We start from the raw sequence: 20,455 nt of genomic DNA on the forward strand, positions 1-20,455 counted from the left end.
CATTCTCCCTTTCAAAGTACGAGAACTCAGATTTTGTTCTGACACACTCATTGCATCATACAAACATCAATAAAGACACACACAGAAAGTGAGCCAAACAAACATTTTTCCTCAGAACATGTTATGGTATGCACAGGGGACATGAAAATTATGGAGAGAAGACTGTGCGCAGGAAGAAGAGAGAAACATTCAAACAAATGAAAACAAACCAGTAGGTTGCTCTTGGCCACTCTGGTGACATGTAGATGTACTTTATTCTGCCTATATTAGCGAAACCGATAGGCTAGATCCTGAAGGTCTAATCCTCGTCTCTGTTGCATAAACAACATCTCATCTATACTATAACGTTTAGGGTCAATACTCATTGGTTGATCGCTAAAAATTCTTGTCTTTTTAGAATTTTTGACTTTTTCCTGCCATCTTCTTGTTGCAAAGGGTGACACTAAAACCATGAATTAATTGTAAGAGACTGGTCGTGGCTATACCAGTGCAATATGATATGTTCTGCGAGAAATCAGATTTCTGAATAACCATGGATTTTTCCTGTCTGCGTTCTTTTTCTTAGCCATGTTTGCAATCTGTAGTTTGAACATCAGTCTATTGTTCTCCTTAGTCAGCTTAATCATTGCAATAAGATTGTGCATAACGGGTGTGCATTAAGTTGGCATCTGCTTATACAAACAAAAAAAAAACTATCAAGAAATAAGCAAAAACAAGAGCACCCAGAAATGTTTCTGTTGCGAATGGGTCTTGTTCAGGGCCAGAGTCACACTTTTCTGGCAATCAACTAACTGCACCATTCCTCTCCCTTGATGATCCTTGGGCCTGGCACGTCTCAAACTGGAATTCCAGATCTCGCATTGCCCATTTTCTTCTGCCTAGCCGGTGCTCTGGTCGGGGTATGTCTATCAGCACTCTTGCTGTCTGAAACATTGCCAAACAGGGTTCATTCTGTCAGTATTTATGGTAGTATTACATCTTCATGCAGGGTTCTCCACATATGTTGTCCGTTTGGGTTCAATGCCCCCAACTTCAACTTATAAAGGTGGTCATTTGGACCCACTGTAGTCATTTTCAGTGCAATACAGAACTCCCCCTGTGAATTCCCCGGTACACTTGTTTTTGTTCCTTTGGCTTCTATGGAGAGCTCTCCTAATGTTGATCAAATCGCACTCTGGAAACAAACCACCCACATAAAACTTAGCTTGGCTTCCCACATTCATAAGCCTCATATATTGATATTGATTGATATTCATTCTTGTTCAGATTTCAAAACACACGAACAGACGAAAAGTCAATTAAATCACTCAAGCTGTAAGGCACAGACACATCATAGTGATACTAGGAACAGCATGTGTGAACAAATACATTCAACACCTTCCCATCTTCTTTACTGCGTACACACACAAAATATAACAAGAAAGTTATTTAAAAAAAAACTTACTCTGTGTTGAAATCCAGGGTATCCCAAGTTTTGTGTTGGGAAAGAGTTCTCTGCAGTTGGTGTGCCATCAAGAAAGTGTTGAGAACAAACCCTTGCAGGTGAAAAAAAAAAGCTTGTGCTGGGTTCTTCTTGTGTGTTGGATGCGGATGCAAGCTGTTGAAAACAGACAGATGCATATCAGATTTAACAATTTATGGCTCTACAAAGCAATATTTTTATTGCTTTTTAATCACAGCCATGCTCTAACAACATGAAGTAAAACAAACAAAAACAAGAAACGGAAACACACTGACACAGAAAGTGAGCCACATGTTTTGATCTCATGCACGGCAGATTCAAACAAGTATTTCATGCAGTGCGGGTGTGCAGCTTTTGTAACGTTCAAAGCTGTATAAATGCAGGTCTAGCTAAACGGTTTTGTAATCATGCTATGGAATTTGCAGAAAAAAACAATAAATTTCATGAATGTCAGGCAATAAAATAAGTTGATCAAGAACTGTTACAACTTACAGTGTTGCGCTTACCTGAACGGTGGTTGGCATGAACAGCACAGACTCGTGTGGAACCTGGTGAATCTTGCAAAGTTTAGCTTTCCATTTTGAAGACGGTAGCTTCCGTTGTCACAATCAATCATCGGGCAGTGACATGCCATTGTTAAAATCGATAATCGCTGAATTTACATCGACAAAACAACAAAATAAACACAAGTGTCTGACTCGTCAGTCGCAGAACATACGCAAAGCTGTGTTGCAGACGATTTGTTTCCTCGAAAAAATGACGCAGCCAATGAGAGGCGTCTGTGCGGTCACGTGATTTTCCTTCTTTGTTCCATGTAAACGTCGGAACTGTTTAGTGGTGTATTGCAGGCCGCTAGAATGCTGTACACCCTTGAGAGCGTACGAAAAGCGGAAAACATCGGCGCGAGTTGCACTTTCGATTTGTCGAGGCTCCAGGTTCCTCTCATGGAGTGGTGTGGACACCGAGCCCGTTCTTGACAAACTTCTCGAAGTTGGTGAATGGTTATTTCGAGTTTGTTGCATGAAGTGAAAGCTTAATCATTTTTGTTTGTGTGTGAGTTTCGTGCGTTCGGGAAGGGGGTGCAGAAAGTGATGTAGAAAGCTTGAAACGGAGCGAGTCGGCAGTGCGGAGCACTCTGCGTTATATTCCTTGTAGTATATAGTACTAGTAGTATGTCGTAGTAGTGGACTGTAAATAATGATCGACCGGCGATTTGATACAAGCTCCTGTGTATGAGAGTAAGTTATCAATAATATTTAGATCCAGCACAGAACATTTTTCGGTGCAAGTTGTGCAATAATGTCTGCTTTTCTCATAGAAAAACAGACACAGGTGATTGTGATGATAGATGTCACTTGATAAAAAGGTTTGTTTTGAATTTGTTGTCAGCCAGGGGCCGAGGCAGCAGGAATGGTTCAAGACTTGAGCAACAGTGTGTCGGCATTGATCTTCACGGACATCAAGCCATCTGAAAAGAAATGGTTGGTCTCTTTTGGAACTCGTTGAACATCTGTGCAATGGTTTGTGTGCACGCACATGCACTTGTGTGTGTTTGTGTGTGTTTCTGTATCTGCTGTGTGTTTCAATGAATGTGTATCGCTGTTTAAGTATTTGTGGATAAGTGGTTGCATTCATGCTCTATGGGTGTGTGCCCCTTTTTTTCCTCCTGTGCCACTGTAGTTCAAATTGCTAATACTAAAGTATTGTCGCTCACAAGGCACTCAAGTTTTGGTCTCTCGTCTGATACAGTGGAACCCCCCTTTTAAGACGTCAGAAAATCAGTAAATCAGGTCTTAAAAGGAGGGAGTCTTAAAATGGGGGTAAATTTACAGAGGTTTTGAACAGAAAGTCTGAGAAAACAAGGCCTTGAAAGGGAGGGAGTCTTAAATTGGGGGTCTTAATTAAAAGGGGGGTTCCACTGTTCTGAAAAAAAGGTGAAATATAATTGAAGCGTTCACTCTTTAACATTTCATTTTCAGGAGTGCAGAGTTGCTAGTGATCCAACACAGTGGTGTGCTTCACAGTTACTTTGTTGACCGTGACAATGGCTTCCTGCTCAGGCATCAATTTCTCTTCACTGACGAGTATCCTTTGGGAATTGCAGCCGCCACTTATGACCCCAAACACAAGGTAAATATAATGATGATGGAAGGATGGAGATGTCACCTAGTGACCTATGAGGAATATGTTTACTGTATAAGGGTTACCTTCATTTCAAAAGAGATGGAGCTTGAGAGAAAAAGTAAGAGGGAGTGTTTTGGTAAGAGAGGGGAGAGTTTGGTTATGGGTATGTGTTGTTATTCATGGGTTCCTATGTTTAAAGTAAATGGTTTTGTTCCTCACTATATTTTCTTATATTAATCAAAGAAACAAGTCACCTGCAAGGGTACATGATTGCATGTAGCTAAGCCTGATGTAGAAAATCTGGAAGTTTGATAAACGTTCTGACATGAGGGAGCCAGAGAAAAATAAAACACTGAACCAAGGACAAAATTCCATGGTATACATGGCTCTGAAGAACTTATAGGCCAAGTTTTCATACTGCTCATCCACTGGTGATCGTATGTCTTTATACGTCAGAAGGGAAAATAACAATGGAGCTTTGAAACTACTTGTCGCTATCAGTATGGGTTCGACCCCCACGTTCGGCAAGGGATTTCTTTCCAAGAGTCAACTTTGTGCAGACTCCTCTGTGTCCAACCACTCCCTTGTGCATGCATATGCATATTCCAAGGTCACAGCAAAAGTCTCACGCCTTTGAAAACATGAATACATGCATGCAGGGAGGAAAAAAATGGGTCATGCGATTCTGTCACTGCACACCAGGGATAGCAGCCCGAATTTCCTTGAGGGAATTCCCGAAGGACAATAAGATATACCAAATAAAAAAATGTTGTGTGTGTGTATTTCAGGTGCTTTTTGTGGGTGGAGCAGCACTATCGGAGAGTGATGGAGATGCTATTCCCAGTCGTTGCGATGGTGTGACGGCATGGAGGGTGTTGTCAGACGCCCCTCACTACAAAATTCTCACTGACGTGGATGATAAGGCCATGGTGAGTTATTTGCCTGCTGGTTGCGGTGATAGGCTAAATGATGCACATTGATATTCCTTGCTCTGGAGAATGCCTGTTTGTCACGTGCAAGGCATTTGGTCTTGCCAAAAAAGAAAAAAGAATGATTGTGAAAAAGAAATGAATGCAGCATCATGTAGATGATTTTTAAAAATGAAATAGTTTTGATTTATGTTGTTCACAGGCAGCAAAGAGGAGGTCCTGGCTGGCCAAGTTGAGATCTTCAGCCATGCTTTCATGGGCTCCCCCTGATATGGTAAGACAGACAGTGAGTGTGCCTGCGTGCATGCATGCATATGTGTGTTCTTTCTGCTTGTGTTCTTGAAGTACCTTCAGGTACATATCATACGAATACAGAATTTTTGGCTTTAGTTAACAATGAAAACAGGTGTTGCCATATGCAGGCCTATTTACACCCCCCCTCCCAAACCCCCCCACCACCACCACATAGGCATAGATAAAAAAAATGTCCACCAAAATACCCGTGTGACTTGGAATAATAGGCCGTGAAAAGTAGGATATGCGCCGAAATGGCTGCGATCTGCTGGTCGATGTGAATGCGTGATGTATTGTGTAAAAAAAATCCATCTCACACGGCATAAATAGATCCCTGCGCCTTGAGTCCGAGTCTGGAGATACGCGCGCGATATAAGACTTCATATAACATATAACATCACAGTGCTTTGTTGATCCTGCTTTCTTTCACACTCTCCCTGTGACCAAAAAACCCAACACACACCATTCAGCATTCAAATCAGTGTTGTTATTTTTAGGATGGTGTGTTCCGCCTCAGCCTGTCGCCTGATGGAACGTCGTTGGTCGGTTTGCATCATTCCGGGCGCCTGTCTGTGTGGGATGTACCTTCGCTAAGACTTCGACACAGCACCCCTCTGGAAGAACAGGTACATTTGGAGCATTGAATAGATGATGTTGTGCATTAGAAACACATTTTCTTGAGTTTTTCTCGTTTGCCATTACACATGTTGATCTAGTATTCTCCTCTTCAACAAATTATTGTATTAATGGATTAATGTGTGATTTATTGAATCAGTTGTGATGTGATTAAGACTAGACATTTGTGAGATTTTTAGATGTTTGAAGTGATTTTTTTTGTGTGGAAAGACCTTAGCTTCAGGTGCCTTGATACTGTTTCCTTCATGATGTATTTTGACCGCGTTTTGGCATAATCATTTTGTACAAATTAATCAATTAATGTGTGATTCATTAAATCAGTTGTAATGTGATTAAGACCACCACATGGTCCATTCCTTAACATGGTGTGGTGGTTTGCGTGTCTCGGTGACCCTAAGAGCTATGCCAGCGGGAGTGTAAACTCCTGGCAGGGCTTCCCAAGCTGGACAGGTCGAAAGGTAGAGGCCAGACTAATATGGACCAACCTTGTGCTCACAGGGCAGGTCCTTGGGCCATGAGCTAAGGGTGAGGTAACCCTGACAGAAACCTCGAGTGCTGAAGACGTATGTGTTGGGCCGCACGGCGCACTCCAACAAACCACAACACTACGCATCAACTGCCATTATGACACTTGGAGACAGAATTGACAGTAATGGTGCTCGCCCTGTGAGGATCCACCAGGCAGGTGCAGCGCCGGGCTCCGCGCCTCAAAGGAGTCCACCCTCAGCTACTGGAGGTCCCTTCATCTCGTCTTGTGGAGCCAGGGGACGAGAAAGGAAAGCGACTGGCCGGAAAAACAGCAGAGCCAAGGACAACCCCACTATTAACATCATGCATTGGAATGCAGAGGGGGTATCCAATAAGAAGGAAGAATTAGAGCACTTCCTCTATGAAAACAGCATCAACATCTGCTGCATTCAGGAAACACACCTGCAAGAAGGGAAGCCCTTTAAGATCCGAGGGTACCAGGTGTTCAGGAGTGACCGACAAGGGAGGAAGAAAGGAGGAGTGATGACTCTGGTCAGGAACAACATAAATGCCAGTGAAACCAACAGATACATGGAAGAAGCAGAGTACATAGAAGTCAAGATAACGACCAATGACAGCAAGATGAACATCGTCAACTACTACTGCCCTAACGACAAGATGCTGTCGCTTGACACAATCCAGGTCCCTGACAGTGGCTTCCTCATCGCTGGAGACTTTAACAGCCAGTCCCAGAGTTGGGGATATAAAACACTAGACAGGCGAGGAGAAGACATTAAATCTTGGCAGGACGACAACCACCTGATCCTTGTCAACGGCCCCACAGATCCGTCTACCTTCTACTCGCGCCGCTGGCACTCAACAACAACACCAGACCTGGCATTGTGCACGAATGACATCCACAAAAACATCTCAAGAAAAGTGGATGAACAGCTGGGTGGAAGCGACCATCGCCCAGTTCTCCTTACCATCAGTAGAGACTCAGCATCTGAGCATCCACAACACCCGAGATGGAACTACAAAAAGACAAAGTGGGGACTGTTCAACATACGAACAAATGAGCTGACCAGAGCCATAGAAACAGAGGGGAGAAACATCAACAACGTGATAAAGGAGTTCAATGCTAGCATAATCCAGGCAGCCAAGGACAGCATCCCACGTGGAGTGAGGAAGGACTACATCCCATACTGGTCCGATGAGCTGCAGAAGACGCACGATGCACTCACAAGAATGAGAGAAGAGGCAGAGATGAACCCTAGCCAGGAGAACAACATCAAACTCCAAGAAAGCAAAGCAAAATATCTGAAGACAAAGCTAGAGTGCAAGAGAAGAGGCTGGAGAGAAAAGACGGCAGGGCTGAATATGGAAAAAGACACAACAAAGCTCTGGAAACTTACAAGAGCACTGAATGAAGAGGGCAACAAGGGACAGAAGATCACCCTGGAGGAGGAAGGAAGAACACTCACTGGAAAAGCCGCTGCCAATGCTTTCGCCCAAGCATATCGGGGAGAAAGCGACACCACCATACCCCTGCCTCTACAAAAGGAAGTCAGAACAGAAATTAGAGAAAGAACAGAAAGAAACGTACAGGATGCCATGCAACAAGACATCACCATGGCCGAGCTGAAGAATGCCATCAAGAAGCTCAAAAAGAAGAAGTCTCCAGGTCCAGACAACATTACGAATGAGATGTTGCAACACATAGGCAACTCGGCCCTCCAGAAACTACTGGGCATCTTCAACCTCAGCTGGAGACAGGGACAGGTACCTCAGTGCTGGAAGGAAGCCAGGATGATCCCAGTTTTAAAGAAAGGGAAAAACAAAACCAAAACCCTGAGCTACCGACCCATCAGCCTGACAAGCTGCGTATGCAAAACCATGGAGCGGATTGTCAACCAGCGCCTGCAGCTGTACCTGGAATCAGAAAGCATCATCGTCCCAGAACAAGCCGGCTTCCGACAGCACAGAAGTACGGAGGACCAGACAACACACCTTAGCCAGGTCATAGAGGATGCTTACCAGGCCCAGAAGGTCACCCTGGCCACATTCATTGACCTGCAGAAGGCCTTCGACAAGGTCTGGAAAGATGGACTCCTTGTGAAGCTCCTACGTTCCGGCGTCATAGGCAACATGTACCAGTGGACCAAGTCGTACCTGCACAACCGAAAGGCCAGAGTGCTGGTGGACGGTCACTGTGGTCGAAAGGTGCTACTACGCCAAGGAGTTCCACAGGGAGGAGTACTCTCCCCCACGCTATTCATACTCTTCATTAACGACCTGGTACCAGAGTTGCCCAAGGGAGTCCAAGCGGCACTGTATGCTGATGACCTTGCTCGGAAGAGTATGCAACCACAGCAACCTACAGGATGCAACTTGCCCTAGAAAAGGTTGCAGCGTGGGCGGAAGACTGGTGTGTGACCATCAACAGGGAGAAGACCACTGCCACTCTCTTCACACTCTCTGCCAAAGCGACACCTGGCAAACTGACCTTGGGGGACACACCCCTGAAATTTGAAGACCAGCAAACATACCTGGGGGTCACCTATGACAAGCGCATGACCTGGAAACAACACATCATGAATGCAGAGGGAAAGGCCAGGAGAAAACTAAACATCATGTGGAAGCTGGCAGGATCACACTGGGGTGCAAACGAGAAGATCCTGAAAACAGTCTACCAGGGGACTGTACGACCGCACCTCGAGTACGGATCAAGCTCTTGGGCAACAGCAGCCAAGACACACCAGCAGGCCCTAGACAAAGTACAGAACCAAGCGCTGAGAATCATCACGGGCGCAATGAAATCAACACCCATACAGAAGATGGAACAGGTGACTGGCATTCCTCCACTGAGCAAAAGGCGAGACTGCAAAACAATGGTACAAGCCACCAAGTACCAGTGCACTCATGACCATCCAATGAGTGACAGACTCAAGAAGATGTCCTTAGGCAGGCTGAAAAGATCAAGCTTTGCTCTTGAGGCAAGGGCTTTGCAGAAGAAACATCAGACAGAGATGCCAGAGCTAGTGGAGCCACCATCTTTCTCCCTTGATGCCCCACCCTGGGAAGACGGACAAGGAAACCTGGACATACAGACCAGTGTCCCCTACCTCACAACAAAGGACGAGCAGAGCAATGCCACGAAAAAAGCCCTGACTCTTGCCATGCTTGAAGAAAGGTACCCCCAAGAAGCATGGATACGGGTGTATACTGATGGGTCAGCCACAGAGGCCGTCAAAAATGGAGGATCGGGGGTGTATGTCCAGTACCCCAGTGGAGAGAGGCAAGCAGAGGCTATACCAACAGGCCTCCACTGTACAAACTACAGAGCTGAGGTACAAGCACTGATCCATGCAGCATACACCATCAACGACAGAGTCAACCATGACAACCAGGTGGTCTTCCTGACTGACGCTCTGTCAGTACTACAAGCAATGACCAGTAGCAAACTGCCTCAGCTGGAACACGCTCTACACAACATCAAGAGCCTGAGGACAGTACTGCAATGGATCCCCTTCCACTGTGGTGTACAAGGAAACAAAGAGGCGGACAGGATGGCAAAGCTGGGTGCAGAAGATGAGCAAGAGAACAACCCTGTGAGCCTGACAGAGATGAAGACCATCATTAAGTCTCTGCACAGGACGCCCCAGCCACAGGACAACTACCACCTGCTATCCAGACCACAGCAGGTGGTCATCTTCTGCCTGAGAACGGGACACAACAGACTTAACCAGCATCTCCACGGAAAGCTGCATGTTGTGCCCTCCCCCATGTGTTCTTGTGGAGAAGCAGAGCAGGACACGGCCCACATCCTACGAGACTGCAGGAACCACCAGGTGCTGAGAGAGGAAATCTGGCCATTGCCGGAGTCCCTGCACAACAAACTGTACGGGCCAGTGGCTGCGCTGCAGAAGACCACTAATTATATCTCAAGATCTGGACTCCAAGTGTGATCGAAAAGAAGAAAAGAAGATGTGATTAAGACTAGAAATTTGTGAGATTTTCAGATTTTCCTTCCTTTGTTTTCAGCCTGGTTTTGATGAAGTCAATGCAGCTCTTGCTGAGAATCCAACCAAACGGAAAAAGATGAAAGGTGTGTGAGGGATTATTACATTTATGAGAGCCTTTGTTTGTGTGTGTGTGTCTGTGTGTGTATGAGCTTGCATTTTGTGTATGAGCTTGCATTTTGTCTGTCTGTGTTCCGTTCTTTGAATGTGTGTGTAATGTTTATACACAATTTTTTTAACAGATTTTGCATGTTGTTACAGATCTTATCCCACACAAGAAACTGATTGATGTCAACTTCTGGTCCAGCCAGGTAATGCTAAACACTGTCTGTTGTTATTTTCCAACATTATGATGGCTGAGTGGATATTATTGTCTCTTATCTTTGCAGTTAAGTATTCATAAGATGGTAGATTCTTGAGAACCAAACAGGAGGATATAGGCACACTTTACAAACAAAGCTTCAAAAACAAGGTTACCAAAAGATGTCACAGCATTGAGGTTTCGAAGCTTAAATACTTACTGCAGTTTGGGGAGAAGTGCTAAACATTTTTTTCTTTTTCAATGCAGCTATGTCTGTTAACTTACTGAGTACATTTTCATTGTTAACTTGTTCTTGTTAACTTATGGTTGTGTACGTTTTTGCTGAAACCCATACTAATTGTTGCAATCAGTTAGTGAACGACGAAGAAGAAGTTGCAATCAGTGAAAGTCAGTTCTACTCTTTGTGTTGCAGGCGATAATCCTAGCTCGCTGTTCTGGAGCTGTGACAGTGTCGTCTATCAACACTCTGAAGAACTTGTTGGGAACATCACCTGAATGGTTTGAACCATCACCACGTGTAGCTGAGGCCAATGACGGGGGGTTTCTGGGGTTGGAGGTGAGAACATGTTTTCACTTGGTTTTGTGTGCCTTTTGTACTGTTGCTGCATTTGGTACACTCACTTCATTTGTGCGTGTGTGTTTGTGGAGCACCTATGTGTACTTTTAATTCATGTTTGCGCGATTTTTACCTTGATCTCTGTTCAAAGTCATCTCTGTATCATTGTGTGTGTGTGTGTGTGTGCGTGTATGGAGCACCTATATGTACTTGAGTTCAGGTGTGAGCGATTTTGACCTTGATCTCTGTTCAAAGTCATCTCTGTATTATTGTAAGAAAATTATCCTGTTGCTTCAAGAACCTTAGTTAATGAGACTACCTATATGTACTTGAGTTCAGGTGTGAGCGATTTTGACCTTGATCTCTGTTCAAAGTCATCTCTGTATTATTGTAAGAAAATTATCCTGTTGCTTCAAGAACCTTAGTTAATGAGACAACCATCTTTTGCAGTGTGAGCTTCGTTTCCCCAAGCAGAGAATTCTTCTGGGCGGCGGCGACGACGATGATGTTGAGGACAGTGATGATGAAGACAAGTCCATGGTTGCCATGACAACAAGAGCCACCAAGCAGGTCATGTACTACCTGACAGACAGTGAGAGATTCCAGCCACCCAAAAAGAAACCAAAGTAAGCTGGAATTAAATTACATATTCTTACCCCAATTCTCATAAATGCATTGACTTCAATCTCACATGCTAGATGTCGAAAAACTACTCAAATTACCTGCCCTTGCTCTCGACTGGATGAGTGGGGACTCGGACTACAGTATCGCCTTGCCAGTGGTCATTGTCCTCAGCCAGCATCCGTCACCCCCCCTCCTCGGGGTGGGTGAGCGGTGGGGCTACAGGACGTCAGCAGGTGGACGAGTGGGGGACAGCCGTTTACGGTGGCGTCTCTCATTCAGTCTTTCCCCCCTCCAGGGGTTACTGCTGTGACGAACCACCCCCCTCCCCACTCGGGGAGCGGCGTGGCTCAAACCAGGCAGACTGGTTCTCAGCACTGGGATGCTTCTCTCGCACAGCGGGTGGGGTACGGCTGGCCGGGCTTGGCTTTGTCTTGTACCCCCACTCTCCCTCCTTCTCGGCAGGGCGCTGTGCCAACTACCAACCCCTCTCCCCCCTCACGTCAGGTGGGCGGTTTGGGTTGGCAGGCAGAGACTGATCACGATTTTCACTCTCACTCTTGGCAGTGTTATCAGCAGGAGTTTTAGTGCGCTGCCTCCCCCGTCTCCCCTCTTTTTGTGTTTTGACACAACGGCTGGTCGGGATTCGGACTCCTCGGTTGAGGAGGGAGAGTGGGTAGCGCTGCCTACTGCTTGCAGGCTTGCTATGCAAAAAGCGGCTGCTGGGGCAGCTTACTTTTTCCCGGATGGGGTGGCGGATTCAGAGCAGGGTGTCTCTCTTCCTCCCTCTTCCGCGGATGACTTTGGGTTTACGCGGGCTTACTCGCAATCATTTCGATTTGCCGAGTCTCCAGTGATTGCCTACCACATGTCGCAGCTCTTGGCTTGACCCGCACCTCAGGGTAGTGGTCTTCAGCCTACACTTTTCCCGCTGCTTCATGCGCATGGTCCTGCTCCTTCTTCTGCTAGCCAGTGGCTGGCTTCTGGGTTTCAGGCTGCTTCATTCTCACTTTTAGTGCGGAAGAAGATAGGTTGAAATGTCAAGTCTCAGGATCTGATCCAGACATTTTCGTTGCCAAGGGCTAGTTTTTCCGCTCCGCCGGAACTAGTCTCCGGGCTTCACAAATAGACCACAGGTAATGTGGGGTTTCGTGATGTTACTCCTCCCTCTCCTCTCTGGAGGAGGTGGGACGGCATGGTCTAGAGTTATCTGCTTTTGCTGAGACTCTCATCTGTGCTCTCTTACGAGCCATCTTATCCTCCCTGGACTCTTTTTGGTTTAAGGAGGATGCCTCGGATAGGGCCGTAGCCATGCTGCTGGCAGCTCTGGCTAGGGTCATCACCGAGCAGATGAGTTCGTCAGTGATGTTCTATGCCCACACTGTCTTCACCAGGTGTGATCTCCTTCTTTTCAAGGGGTTTGTTTTCACACCGGTTACAGGAAGCAAGGGTCAGGCTTTTTTTTGGGTTTTGTTAAAACCTACTCAGAAGCCTCAGTCTTGCCCTTCCTTCAAGGACAAGTAGCAGCGCATTGATGCGCTCCCGGCCACAAAGTGGGTGTTTCGTTCAGTGTCTCCTCCCTCTCCGGAGGAGGTGGGACGGCATGGTCTAGAGGTATCAGCTTTGGCTGAGATTTTCCTCTGTGCTCTCACACGAGCCTTCCTTATGCGTTCCTGCAGACAGGAAGTGGCTCCGTTTCTGGAGAGCTATTCGTCTCTGGACGACCTCGGGGACTGGTTGATCTTTTGTCAGGGTCAATCAGCTTGCCCGCTGCACTCTCAGATGGTGTTGAACCAGGCTTTTTGCCTGGCGTTCTCAGTAAACCAGGCAAAATCCGAGCTGTCCCCATCCCAGGTTTTTTACCCGGGCATGCCGTTCGACACTGTCTCTTGGAAGGTTCGTCCTTCACAGGAGAGAATAGAGAGGCTTTAGGCTCTTATCACTGCCAGACTGGCACGAGAGCAGACCTCTGAGAGGTCCTTAGCCTTGATCCTCGGTCAGGCGGAATCGATGGCTATCCTGGCCCTCTAGTCTTTCCTCAAGTCTCTTTGGGACTCGGCCTCACAGGTCTAGGACAAGAGGGTCCTCCTCCAGGGTGGGTTCCTCCACGCGAGTAGGTGGCTGGAATCCAATTGGATCACTCAGGGCGTTTTCCCTAGCTTTGTTCCCCCCGGACTTAGACCGCTTCATGGATGCGTCTCTGTCTGGATGGGGTCCTACATTGGCAATTACAGTCTTGAGGCTGTGGATGTAGACTCAACTCCTTGGGCATCTCAATTGCCTGGAGTTAGGAGCAGTAGCTCTCAGTCTACTAGCCTTTCTTTTTGGCTATATACAAGGTTGTCGTCAGCAAGACTGAGACTGGTCTTTTTTGCACAGAATCAAATGACGACATTTATAACAAATGACGTCATTATCAAGATTGGTACACAACGTATTATTGTGCATAATTTCTTTGTGATCCGTTGTGTTTTCGTAAAGATACAGTGTATTTAATCATGTAAGCGAGAGACACTGGCCTAAAAAATGGCGGCAAAAAGCACATTTTCAGAGAAGGATTTTCGATCCTACATCAAAATAAGAACGGCACTTGGTAAAACGGCCGGTGACATACTTGAAGAGCTGAGAACTGTAAGCCCAGGCACAGCACCATCTCGCGCGACAGTTTTTCGGTGGGCAAAGCATTTCTCAACAGGGAAAACGTCTGTGGAAGATGCAAGGGGAAAAGTGAAGAAACCACCTGTAACCGACAACAAAATGGTGTCCCATGTGCAACGGTTAGTTGATGAAGATCCCCGAGTGAGCAGTCATTTTATCGCCGAAACACTGGACATTTCGTCGTCGTCTGTCTTGAGAGTTTTAAAACACAAACTTGGATACACAAAGGTGTGCACGCGAGTGGTACCACATTTCCTCACTGAAGAGAACAAGAGGTGTAGGGTTACGTTTGCCCAACGGCTACTCAAGATATACGACGGATGTGATCAAAAACGCTTGGATGAGATCGTGACTGGAGACGAAACTTGGGTGTACTTCTTTGAGCCAAAAAGAAAAGCTCAAAACAAAGCATGGATAAAAAAAAGGTGCCAATGCCCCTCGGATCGTGCGAAAAAGTCGCTCCGGCAAGAAGGTTTTATACACAATATTTTATAACACAAAGGGCGTCATTTTTCAAAAACCACGCGAAAAAGGCAGAAGCATCACTGGGGTGTACTACAAGGAAAAAGTTCTTGCTGGCATCGTTCGTTACTACAAGAGAGCCAGACCAACTACAGGATTGAAAGGGATCAAATTACTTCATGATAACGCACCTGCTCACAAATCCAAGGTGGTGAAAGAGTACCTGGAGGAAGAAAACTTTGAAACTTTGCCACATCCTCCCTACTCTCCTGATCTTGCACCCTGTGACTTTTTTTTGTTTCCTCATCTGAAAAGACAATTGGCTGGGCGTCGATTTGACAGTCGATCAGCCCTCGGATCGGCTGTTTTCCAGTGTCTGAACCAGGTGCCAAAAAACGACTTCAAACGGTCATTTCTTGACTGGGTCCAACGACTTAAACTGTGTGTAGCCGCTAAGGGAGAATACTTCGAGGGTTTGAAATAAAAAACAACTGCATCATCTAAAGATTTCCCGGTTTTTGAGACCAGTCTCAGTCTTGGTGACGACAACCTTGTACAGGCATGTCCGGTTGCATACGGACAATACTTCTGTTGCTTCCTATGTGAACTAGCAGGGAGGAGCAAGTTCTCACTCCCCGTTAGACAGAGTTTACGGGATTCTGATTTGGTTTCTTTCACACTAAATCAATTTCTTGGGGAAATTTCTCCCCAGCCGGCTCTATAATCTGGCCGACTAGTTCAGCAGGACCTCTCAGGGCTTGCACACGGGTTGGGCCATCTGCATACAGGGCTGGAGGTTGTGCTGTTTGTGTTACAGATCGTGGGTTTTGACTCTGGTCTTGGTGCATGAAGCACATAGGTCCTCCACTTTCTCTGTGTATTCATTGGCCTCCTTGGCCAATTGGCGTATAGAGCGGGGGTGCAACTCCTTAGCGCCCCTCTCTCAATCCAGGTGGTTAATCACCTCTGTTTCTTTTTGGCTCTGGGCAGCTTGGCCTCTTCTTGGAGGTTCCGGCGTCTCGGCTATCTCAGCTACTTTGGAACAAATAGGCCTCTCTGCTGATGTTCATGGCGCTTTTGCGGGCATGATCAAAGGACCTTGTTTTAAGAGGTTTAGAGGCGTCCCCTTGTTTAACGCGTAGGACTTTGTTCTTCTTACTCTGGGCCTCAGCCCCGAAGGGCAGTGAGGCACATGCGTTGTTGGGGTTTACCGGAGGATGTAGCCTTGGAGATTATAGTTCCATTTTTTCACGGGTTTTTCGGCCAGATTTCCTTGAATCAGAAACCTGGTCAATCTCCTCTGGTGTTTAATTCCCTCCTCTCGGGAGGATTCTCGCTCCGGGCGTTTTGGATTTTCTAACTGTCTGGTTAGAGTTTTAAAATCCTTTGTTGATTTACGCTCAGTCAATTGGAACTAAGAGCCAAAAGCTTATGTTCTTATCTCTTCACACTATAGGTGAAAGAGGCTTCTCTTAATGGACTCTCACAAGAGGTGTTGCTACTTTCATAGGACAGTCCTATGAGTGGTGGCTTATTGAACACAGGAAGGGGGGGGGGGGGGGGTGGGGGGAAGGCGTTCAGTCCTCCCTCTGTTCCTTTGCAGGTGTTCAGGAGTCCAGAGCCTGGGGTTCTTCTCTCGCTGGTGGTGTTCCTGTCGCCTATGCGAAGTTTTGCCGACAGCTCTTTGGAGGTCTGATGACGTGTTCATTAAGGGGAGACAGGGTAGGCAAGCACTTTTTTTTTTATTTTGGAAACAGCTTGCTGCTTGTTTGATTTTTGCAAGCAGAATAACCTAATTAAGGGAAACCATTTTAAATTTTGAGTGAAAAGCAATTTTTGGGGGTTTTATTCACCAAAATGTGAAAAAAACGTTATAAAATGTGCTTTTTTTAAAATGTTGCAGTTTGTGAACCAGTGCATGTTTTGATCCAATTTTTCTTCTTTGCAGCAATATGTGTGTGTTTAATAATTCTGTGCATCGAAAAGCATTTCTAAGCAATATATTATTTTAATTTAGCATTTTCAGTTACCGGTTCAGTTCTGATAAGAAAAATACATGAGATCCTAACTGTCAGACTCATAAAAACCCAACCAATGCACTGAACTCTTATTCCATGCACAGAACTGATGCTGTACAACTCATAAACAACATATACAAAAACTGAACAAATCCATCAAGCCTTTCAAAAGTTGCAACATTTTAATTGTAGCGTTTTGTCTGAAAATTACATTCAGAGAAAACAGCATTTTAAAGATTTGAACCAGTACATACAAAAACAAGTAGCACAGTGCACCCTGAATTCATATGTTTTTATCAGAATGACCACTTTACTATGATGGGGAAATGATTTGACGATCAAATTATCCGGACTTTTTTTTAAAAATCATTTGAAAACTCATCTATGTTAGTGCAGATATGAATCAAAACGAAACTGTCGGACTCATAAAAACACAAGGAATCCACTGTATTCTTATTCCATGCACAGAAATGGTGCTTCACAAATCATAAACAACATATACAAAATTGGAACAAATCCATCTAGCCATTCAAAAGTTACAACATTTTAATTACCACATTTTGTCTCAAATTACATGTAGAGAAAACAGCATGTAAAAGAGTCTCACTAGTACCCCGGTAAACTAGTACCACAGTAGAGCTTGAATTAATGGGGTGGTTTTTTTTAACCAGAATAACACTTTACCTATGAAGGGGAAATGATTTGATAATCAAATTATCAGATTTTTTTAATTTAAAAAAAAATCATATGAAAACATTAAAAAAGTCAATTATCTGTGTTTGTGCTGATATGAAAATATTGATCAGAACCAAACTGTCAGACTCATAAAAACCCAACGGATGCACTGATTTCTTATTCCATTGCATAGAAATGATGCTTCACAAATCATCAACAGCATTACATAATTATATATACACAAATGGAACAAAGCTATCAAGCCATTCAAAAGTTGCAACATTTTAATTACAGTATTTCTGTGCTCAATCCTAACACTGCAGCAAATTTCTGTAAAGCTGAATGTCCCTTTCCATGTACCAACATGGTCATACGCGGATTATTTTAAATGCAACTTTACCACCCGAAGCGTTGCAAACACCGGGAGAAGAGTAAACAACTGCAGACTTGAATGGACACTCATATGCACTCCAGATGCAGGGCCTGTGCAAATCCTTGGGCTGATGCATCACCTTCTTTCATAATCAGACTGCTATCAGACAAGCATTCAGTACAGGATATAGACCTTTCAGCAATAGATTGAGCTGATCAATGTTGACAAAAGCCCAACACATGTCACCGGAGTGACGTTGCACAGTACCAGTATCCATATCTGCTTGTGATGGGTCAGAAGATGGCAAAGTATCTGTATCTTCTTATGGTTGGTCAGAAGATGGCAAAGCTGATGTTTCTGCTGTGGAAGAGGGTAGTTCCGGTTTAGCAAACTTTTCCATCAGGTCAATCTTTCTCCTCGCTGCCACCACAGGAGGACTGGTTCTCCCCTTGCTCCAACCTAATAAATACACAAACACTGATTTAATATTTGATACAACTGTCCATGGTTTTTGTTTGTAATAAGCTGCAAATTTTAAGACTCAATATAAACGTCAACAAGTGCTTGTACTTTATTTTGCAAATGACCATGTTACATGGGGTGTACCTCAACTTTTTGGCTAGGCCGGTAAATCAGAAATCCCAATCAGCCCCCAACCACTGAACCAGGCGGGTTTTCTTACAACCACCTCAGCGGCTCGTACCCACATATGTCGGTTGACGAACACACACACACACACACACACACAAAAGACATTCATTAATTTAACAGTGACTCATACTCATTACATGTGGATTTGCACTACTTATTAATACCCAAACACACACAACTTAATGACAAAAAAGTGTATGTTTTAATATATATAATGATAAATAATTGAAAATAAAAGCAGCCACGAAAAAGCAAAAGAAATCAAAGTATTCTCACCCTGTCACACACTAAACCTCACAGAAGGTTATCCCATATATACATACCAGCCCCTATCACAAAATTTACATGTCAAGTTTACAATGGGATTTGAGTAACCACACAATCACATACAATGATACACACAGGAACTAATACTGAAACTAGCTGAATTATTTTCTTTCTTTCTTCCTTTCTTTTCATATTTTTCTTTTAAAATTAATTCATTTCATCACACTTGCTATGTATTAAGTATTTGCTTGTTTCTTGTCTGTTGTCTGTTTTGTGTGTGTGTGTGTGTGTGTGTGTGTGTGTGTTCTGTGTGTGTGTATACATTTTCAGATTTCCTAAACCTAGCACTGTTTGCAGGTGATCTTTATGCTTTTGATTCATGAGTTGCATCCCCAGTCCTTTAGTTTAACTCTTTTTTTTTCTTTGGTGAAGTAAATTGGATCTATTTTTTTATTCCTTAGTTAATGGAAAAGATTTGACAACAATATTGCTGTCAATGATAGGTTGGTCAGCCATGCTGGTGTAAACCAATCCTTTAGAATTAGAGAACGCTCTCTAGTACTAGTAGGGTACTTATTTTCCTACGGTCAATGACCAGAAACAGAAACTGTGTCAGTCGTACATCGCTCAGATGCTGCTTCTCAGTTTGACCACAGACAAAGAATAATGATGACATGTTACACCATAGTAAGCTCTCAAGGACTGGCCAGCGAAGAACAATAAAATAGGGGTTGTGAAGACGATATCACAGAGATGATCGAGGGAGGGAGGGGCGGGGGGGGTTGCGGCGGCGGCATGGTCAGTAAATTGGATCAAGAAACCCGCAAAATACTTCAGACACAAACTGTTTATCATTTACCTGCAAACCCTAACACATTCTTACAACAACAACAACATAACAATCTGCAATAAATCACGTTATCAAACAAACAAGATCGAAAAGAGAAAGAAGCAAAACCCACCTCGTCGAGTCAAGAATCTTAGAATGTCGTCTGCTTCAATTCGATCATGTTGGTTCATTTCGGAGTGTTGTTACTTCCTTCTACTGTTCGCTGCTGCTGGTTCATCTTTCTCTGATATTTCTTGCCACTATGCCGAACATTTCCAATGTTAGGGTTGTTCTCCGCAGCTCAAAACTTTGAAAAATGCTGCTGAATCGGTGAAAAAGTCATGGATTTGTTGACACCGGGGGACTGATAAGTTGTCTACTGCGCTTGCGCCAAATGCCTTTGACCTACATATATTTGCATATATTAATTCCGGGGTTTCGGTTGGAACGGATTCTCTCTCTTTGTGCCTATGTCAACGGAAATTCCCCAACGGTGATGACGTCATCTTGAAGAACGGAAATTTCCACACAGTTTGAACAGCGAAGGGTCATGTCATGTGCGCACATTTACCAGCACGGAGTATCCAAAGTAGACCATTTTTTCGATTTTTTTGATAAAACACAGACAAAAACAACAAAACATCAGTTTGAAAATGGTTTTATTTACATGAATACATGTCTAAAATGACAAAAGCAGATTATTGAATGCATTCCAGGATGTTCAAAGGTGTGAAAAATGCAACAACCCCAAAAAGGTGGATGAGACCAAAAAAAACTCATTTTGCCTACCCGGTCTGCCCTTAATGTTTTACCTTCTGGACAACTCCTGCTCTTAACTTGATGGGGCAATTTCCTTGCCCTCGTTAGTTTCTGCAGGACAGGTTCTCTCAGGGACATAAGTAAGTTCCCTCCGCCTTTAGGAGCAATCTGCATTTATGAGAATTGGGGTAAGAATATGTAATTTAATGGAAAATTTCAATAGTAAATTTTCATTTGATTAATATACTTACCCAATTCTCATAGTTAATACCCTCCCATCCATCCCCGCTACTTAATTTCCTAAGGGTTTTTGAGAAGTCTCGAATGAT

General features: G+C 44.4%; 1 protein-coding gene and 2 long non-coding RNA genes across 4 annotated transcripts in view; 1 reads left to right on the forward strand and 2 right to left on the reverse strand.

Annotated features, from left to right (window-relative positions):
* LOC138979827 (NBAS subunit of NRZ tethering complex-like) overlaps positions 1-20,455 on the forward strand; it is a 98,034-nt gene that overhangs the window by 21,285 nt on the left and 56,294 nt on the right. The window contains exons 7-15 of the mRNA XM_070352578.1: positions 2,852-2,943; positions 3,442-3,592; positions 4,375-4,515; positions 4,718-4,789; positions 5,307-5,435; positions 9,958-10,021; positions 10,197-10,246; positions 10,670-10,813; positions 11,264-11,439. Coding sequence (XP_070208679.1) covers positions 2,852-2,943; positions 3,442-3,592; positions 4,375-4,515; positions 4,718-4,789; positions 5,307-5,435; positions 9,958-10,021; positions 10,197-10,246; positions 10,670-10,813; positions 11,264-11,439 — 1,019 coding nt within the window. The remainder of the gene's footprint in view (positions 1-2,851; positions 2,944-3,441; positions 3,593-4,374; positions 4,516-4,717; positions 4,790-5,306; positions 5,436-9,957; positions 10,022-10,196; positions 10,247-10,669; positions 10,814-11,263; positions 11,440-20,455) is intronic.
* On the reverse strand, positions 217-2,306 carry LOC138979852 (uncharacterized). Of its 2 annotated transcripts, none has more exons than XR_011460156.1 (3): positions 1,969-2,306; positions 1,445-1,597; positions 217-924 (listed from the first exon to the last, which is right to left on the reverse strand). It is a non-coding gene; the product is annotated as an uncharacterized lncRNA (long non-coding RNA). The 2 variants fall into 2 exon arrangements; XR_011460158.1 differs by having other exon boundaries at positions 1,955-2,306.
* On the reverse strand, positions 16,736-20,167 carry LOC138979823 (uncharacterized). Its single transcript, XR_011460146.1, has 2 exons — positions 19,501-20,167; positions 16,736-18,079 (listed from the first exon to the last, which is right to left on the reverse strand). It is a non-coding gene; the product is annotated as an uncharacterized lncRNA (long non-coding RNA).

The sequence above is a fragment of the Littorina saxatilis genome, linkage group LG1 (genome assembly GCF_037325665.1).
Source record: "Littorina saxatilis isolate snail1 linkage group LG1, US_GU_Lsax_2.0, whole genome shotgun sequence".
Taxonomy (NCBI): Eukaryota; Metazoa; Mollusca; class Gastropoda; order Littorinimorpha; family Littorinidae; genus Littorina; species Littorina saxatilis.